The following is a 6,787-nucleotide window of genomic DNA, read 5'->3' on the forward strand; positions in this document are numbered from 1 at the left end:
ATCTGTTCTTCCTATCCACTTTCACTTTATAGTTCATTCTATTTCAACTTCTGTACTTCTAAAGGCCTTCTACTGCAGGTGAGTTTGTTGTTTTCTGTGAGTATCAGAACTAAGACCTCCTGTCTCACCTTGCAAATGTCGATTCTTGGCCTTCATGTCATAGAAGTTGTTCTGACTGCCTTGAGCTGCATAAAAAGCTCTCTCGAACGAGTTGACAACTCTCCTCCAGTTAGTTTCTGAGGTCTAACACATGCTGGTATGTGTTCTTCACTTCTGAATTTTTTTCTCTTGTCTACAGCTCTTTCAATATCTGCATCAGGCCACGTACTGTTCTTCTGTAAAGCAACTCGAGGATGACAATCCTGTACTTGCTTGTGGGACTTTTTGGTAAGCAAATAATACTGCCTGCAGGTACCAGTCCCAGTTGCGTGGTCTCTCCTGGCACATCTTCTCCAGCATACTCCTTAAGACTCCATTCAATCTCTCACAAAGTCCATTTTATCTGGGGTTGTACACAGTGGTAAAGGTTTGCCGTGTACTGATGAGACTGCACACCTCTTGCATCAGTTCTGAGGTAAACTGGGTCCCTCTGTTACTTTTTTGATAAGCCTACTCTGCAAAACACTTCCAAAAGGGTTTCTGATACTCTCTCTGTATCTATCTTCAGCAATGCTAGGGCTCTGGGTAATGTGTCACATAGTCAACTAATGTCAGCACATAATGGTTGCCCTTGTCAAAACAGGTGCTAGGGATCCAATCAAGTCCACAACTATTCTGCTGAATGGGTCTTCTATGAGAGGCATATCATTCAGTGGCACTTTTGCTATTTTCCCTCTAGGTATTGTCTTTCGGCCTGCAGAATCTGGCCATATCTTTGATGACTGCCAGCCAATAGAAGTTGCTGGTGATTCTGTCTACTGTCTTCTATGCTCCTAGGTGTCCTCCCCAATCGACTCATGGGCCAACTTCATCACTTGAGTGTGGTATTCTGTTAGTACTATGATCTGTTTAACTTCCCCAGTATAATTGCTTTGATAGATCCAGTACAGCATTCCCTTACAGTCCTCTATTCTATAAGTCCCTTTCCCCTTTGTCTTGTGCTTGACTTTCTCCTAGGCAATCCCAAGGTTTCTGCAGTGAAGGGTTTTTCTTCTGTGCTTCCTTCAGTTCCCATAAATTTACATCTGGGATGTCACCTTTCAAGACTTGCTGGGGCTTGATGTTTTGCTTGTTTTTCTTTTCTTGATCTCTAGTGGTGACTGCAAATGCATTGTCAGCCTCCTTTCTGTCTGGTTCCTCCAAATTTCTACTGCTTAGCATATTGTCAATCACCAAGTTGTACACATGGTCTCTAGGTCTCCAACACAGTATGGTGTGTATGGTTATATTCTTGCTAATGGGAAACTTCTTCACTGTCCCATCAATCAGCACACAAAGATGTACCTTGCCTATCATCTCACTATCAGATACTAGGTTGGTTCTCACTACTGCACCTAGTGTATCATACGACTTTCACTTTATTGTCCCCGACATAGCTTTCACCTACTGACATGTTGTGATCTCTTAACACCTCTCTATGTGTGTCACATGCTCCAACCATCACTGGCACTGTTGACCCATTTGCTAACTTCAGCTGACCATCAGTCGTGCACTGTTTAATCATGGAGATAGCACTCCCTTCTTGCTGTAAATCTGATGTGTTATCTCTATTCTCTTTCTTCTGGCAACAACATCCATGGTTATAGTCACTTGTTTCTTGCCAGCACCATCTTTGTAGGTAGCTCCAGTTACTTTACATTGAAATTTCTGCTGTTGCTTGTTGGTGACAGATTTGCACTCATTCACAAGATGCCTCATTTTATGACAACCATAGCATCTCTTTTCCCTTTTGTCCATTGAGTTCTTGTCACCTTTGGTGGTATCCTGTTTCTGATCAACCTGGTTTCAACTTTTCTGGTTATTCTTGGACTTGCTAGTTATACTCCCTCCATTGGCTTCATATACTGTTCTGCCAGCTTTATTATCTCATTCACGTCTTTTGGTGCTCTCTCCTTTAGCAACAGAGGCATGTAAGTTGAGCACGTGTTCATGAACTGTTCACATATTAGTAGATCTGCCATTCCTTCAAAACTATTTTCACACTTGGCCATATCAGTCCATCTTGTGAAGTATCATCATAAACGTACCACAAACTGAAATACAGTTTCTCCAGTGTCAGGTTTGACTTCTCTGAATTTCTGGTTAAAACTTTCCTCGGAGAGTTCTTAGCATTTTAGGAAGACCACTTTTAACTTATAACAGCTCATGGCATCTTTTCTTCTTTCTCTTTATGTGCTTGTGTTTCAGGCTCATGTTCTTCTATCAGTCTTTCTCTTTCTTCCTCTCTTCTCTGCCTCTCCTCCTTTCTCTTCTGTTGACAATCTTCTCTCTCTAAATTTTATTGTTGTTTAATAAACTCTTGTAGATTGCCATCTTTGAGCCCAAGTCACTCCCCTCTCTATCCACCTATCAAAGTCAGTCGACATGGTTATATAGTGTGGATGTGACCTCTAGAATATTTTCGTCACCACTACAGCTGTTTCTATATAGGCCTCTTTGCCACTGTTGTTTACATCGTCTTCTACTGCCATTTACCAATGTATAATCCTGGCTGGCTCATCAATGTCAGATTTTTATAGGACCATGATTCTTTACAGTAGGTGTTTATTACTTGTTGGCAATAAATTTCAACAATAAATGGACAGCACACAATCCAGTTGTTTTAAAATAATATATTAAAAACAAGTCAAATATATATACAAATGTTCGTCACACAGTTAATCACCACAGTTGTATCAAGAGCTTCTTTTCATCAAGAATTCACACAAACTGGTTCAGTTACTTTGGAACCAAACTGACAAGATGAATTATTCTTCTCTACTCTGTTATCACAATACAATCAGTGATAAATTCATTTAAGTTACCCCGTGGGTTACTACAGTTGTATCCTGAGCTTTACATAATTCTCTTATACGTCAAAAGTCCACACAGGCTGGCTCAGTTACTTTAGAACCCAATTAACAAGACAAATTATTATTCTCTACTCTTTTATTACAGTACAATCTGCGATTACTACATTTTAAAAGTCGTCACTATACACTCTTAATTGCTAAACTTACAAATACAGTTTAGATATATTTGACTATATCTCTCACTAATTTTTTCTCACTTTCACTAACTTCCTTATTTGCACTACCTTGGTTGCTTATACATACATATATATTGTTGTGTATCTGCTTGTTTGTTAATTTCCGGTATAAATTCTTTCCGAGAAACTTCAGCGATACAAGTTCTTATTTGATTAAAACTATTTTATTCTTTGTCGATACAACTTTTTGTAATACATAGAATTTCCACAGTCACAGTCACGCTATAAATCACAGTGATTCACACACTTTACTTACGTTGCCTACTGTTCGCTTGACTCAATTATCTATCTCTTCAATCTATCTATATCTCTTCTGATCCCGCTGGTTTTTCTCGCCAGGCTTATATATCAAAAAAATGAGGGCATCTAGCAAACACTCGGACATTCGCGGGGTTCCTCGATAATTCATGATCCTTCGAGAAACTCCAGCGCGCATGCTCCCAGCGTCGCGTGACTTCCGCTGTTGTAACAATATATATATATTGCCTGACTGAGGCCTAGAACTTTTTACAAACTATGAGATGTTATGATGTAGCAGTACTCACTTAAAGAAACGAAAAGAATTCAGAAGGTTTGAGTAACATGACATTAATTCACAACTACTGCACTATACAACAAATGATTCCTGAACAGCTACATAAGCAAACTTGCCATAATTATTGCTTCTAAAAATAACTTACTTTAACACTCCCACAATATAAACTAAAATGTACTCTCTTATTAAACTTAAAATGAACAATCGTGTATATCTAAGAAGACCACCCCCCATGTCACTTCCTGGGGAGCCTTAAGTGTTCAAGCCAGGTTTGGTGATATTGGTGATAGTTGGTTAGCAGTTTGCCAATTTTAATAAGTGGACACATACATGCACACACAGACTTTGGTAAAAAATTGGTTTCAATAATCCATGAAAAATAAAAAAGTGACTTTACCCTTAAAATCTATGTAACCATAAGAGTGATCTTATAGTGAGATGTAAAAGGTGTAGGTAATATTTGCACTGATACTTTATAAGGTCGAAAAACAGACTCTACTAATTGTATGTTTGTTTTCTTTTACTTATGGTACGAGATAGGACTGAGCAAAGTTAGATGTGTTCTTGTAATAAAGTCATCCTCATTTACTTTGTGAATTATACAGGCTATACAGCACTTTTCTTAGAACATGCAAAAATTTGATAATAGCTTAGTAATAAATCTGAAAGTGCATAAAATGTGTGAATACAGGGTAAGAAATGATAAAATGGAAATATATGCATATATATATATATACATATGTTTTATCAATCAACTCAAAGTCCGTAAGTTCTAGGTATGATTAACGAAAAGTTAACATGACATAAATTTGGACATAACTTACAAAAGTTAAATGTGCTGTTTTTATTTCATGTAATTTACCAAAGTTAAAAGTGGTAAAATTCATATTGTGACTTCTAAACCATAATAAGTTATGGGCCTATATTATAGTATATAATAAAGTGTACATATTAGATTAAGTACACTTAGCTCATTTTAGTGTAATTGTCAGCTTTGCTGTGTATTCTTTATGTTCATCATTAATACATATTTTCATATTTGTGTACTACCTGCTTATGTGTTTAATATTAAAAAGTATTGTTCTTCTGTAATTAAGACTTAGGTAAGTGTGTATTAACAGATTTCTTCTTCTTTCCTAAGTACTGTATTTACATTATTGTATGGTAATTGGTGTATTATATGCTTAGTTTTATTTCTGATATTAAAATGATTATGTGTCTGTATGTTCCTTGCAGTTACAATTCTGTTATGCCAATCTAGGAAATGGTTCTAAAATTTTAGTTTGATGTGAAAAGTGAAACTAAGGACAGCCTGATACGTGGAGGAGAAAGGAGAGGGAAAATAGGAGTTAATATGCAGATATCATAAACTAATGCATTCTATAATATAAAATATGGATATATCTTTATACATATAAAGCCTCAAAATGTTTGTAGTTTAACACCATGGGCCCAGACTTGAACAGCATTAATCCTGCATTTTATACTTTCATTTGAAGTCAAAAACTTGGCCAAAGAGTTTTTCTTCTCACCTGGCTGGCTTAGTGGATAATTTTTTAAGAACGCTATTGTGAAATTACCAGAAGATAGTCTTGTGTGGAGATAAAAATGTTGAGTTCTATTCTCAATTTTGTTTAATGTGCCTTAGTCACTTACACAGATACATGCTACACAAGGAATCCTTGCAGAACTTAGGATTGAATATTATCCTAATGAAAAAGTTACTGCCTGCTGAGAATTTTTTTTTTTTTTTTGTGGCCATCTGGTTTCTCTTTTTGAACTCTTATTTATCTTAACTCCAGTAAGCCAAATGTAGAATATTTAACCTGAAAATAATGAGAGAGATATTAGCACAATTTCCTAAGTAAATGATGTGCCACTTTTAGATGTGGAATTGTTGAATAAAAGTTTTATTTATTTTAAAACAACTTTGTCAAGTCTCTTAAATCAAACTTGATTCAATGCTTCTTCCCAAAACTGACCTAATTTGTTCTGCATACAAGTAATGTACTATTGAGTCCATTCTATATGACTATCTGTCAAAAGAACTTTGGCAGGATATTATGTGTGTGTGTGCATGCATATTTTAATTATGTGATATTTCAATCTTGCAATTATTTTATTACAAAACAAAACATTGAATATATTTAATATATTTATATATATTAAACTATGTATGTTAATGTTAACACTTTTGTGTAAGAGAAGCATGGTCATGAAAATCAAATGAAGAATGTTCGTACCTCATTTGTGTCCATTACTTGTTTGTGATTCACAAAATAGTGCTGCTGATAGCTATCAATTTTTTTAAGAAGATCCACAATTGGAGCCCCCTCTCTGTAATGCATCATTTTAATCCTTGACTCCAGGAAGTTTCTCAAACTTTCAATGATGGTGGACACATTATTCTCTAAGTAGCCTAGTTTTAGCCTCTCAAACTAGAGATAAGAATTAAATTTATTAATAATCCCAGCATTCCAATACATACAGCTAATATATGAGCTCCAGATTACAATTTATATGGTACTTTAATAAATTTTTCATCACTTTTGGATGTAAATAAAATGTTATAAATATAAAATAATTCTATAATCCTCTAGTCCACTTAGTTACACCCACAAAAAAGCAGACAAACATATATCAAAAACATACAAATAAACTGTGTTAGTGAATATCTATTTTACTTTTAAAATTTCATTGAAAAATATAAATCAAGCTCTGGTACATTTTGAATCATTAGTGATTTCACATCTTCACTTTGTATATTCTCAAGGTTAAAAATGTAGAAGCATTTGAGCTTTACTCTTAAAACATACTGAAATTAAATACAAAATGCTGATTCATTAATAAAAACTAAGTTTTTTTGAGGGTGCGGGATGAATTTTTGTTTTCATATTCATATAACATAAAATAAAAAATTAATTTATTTTTGTGGCAACTTTCATGACAAGAATTCTAAGGTATACACTGGTTTGTTTCACTTTTACAATTATTTCACAGTACTCGTTTATGAAGATTCTTTGTATGATTTACTTTATCATTCATAATTTTGCACTTTTCTCTAT

The 6,787-nt window shown here is 34.9% G+C and overlaps 1 protein-coding gene across 1 annotated transcript in view; it reads right to left on the bottom strand.

Annotated features, from left to right (window-relative positions):
* LOC111084922 (adhesion G protein-coupled receptor B2-like) overlaps nt 1–6,353 on the bottom strand; it is a 46,326-nt gene extending 39,973 nt beyond the window's left edge. Inside the window, exon 1 of the mRNA XM_022381536.1 lies at nt 5,966–6,353. Within this exon, the coding sequence (XP_022237244.1) occupies nt 5,966–6,073 (108 nt within the window). The 5' untranslated portion in view covers nt 6,074–6,353. The remainder of the gene's footprint in view (nt 1–5,965) is intronic.
* Between the last annotated feature and the right edge of the window lie 434 nt (nt 6,354–6,787).

This window comes from Limulus polyphemus, unplaced genomic scaffold (assembly GCF_000517525.1).
Source record: "Limulus polyphemus unplaced genomic scaffold, Limulus_polyphemus-2.1.2 Scaffold172, whole genome shotgun sequence".
Classification (NCBI taxonomy): Eukaryota; Metazoa; Arthropoda; class Merostomata; order Xiphosura; family Limulidae; genus Limulus; species Limulus polyphemus.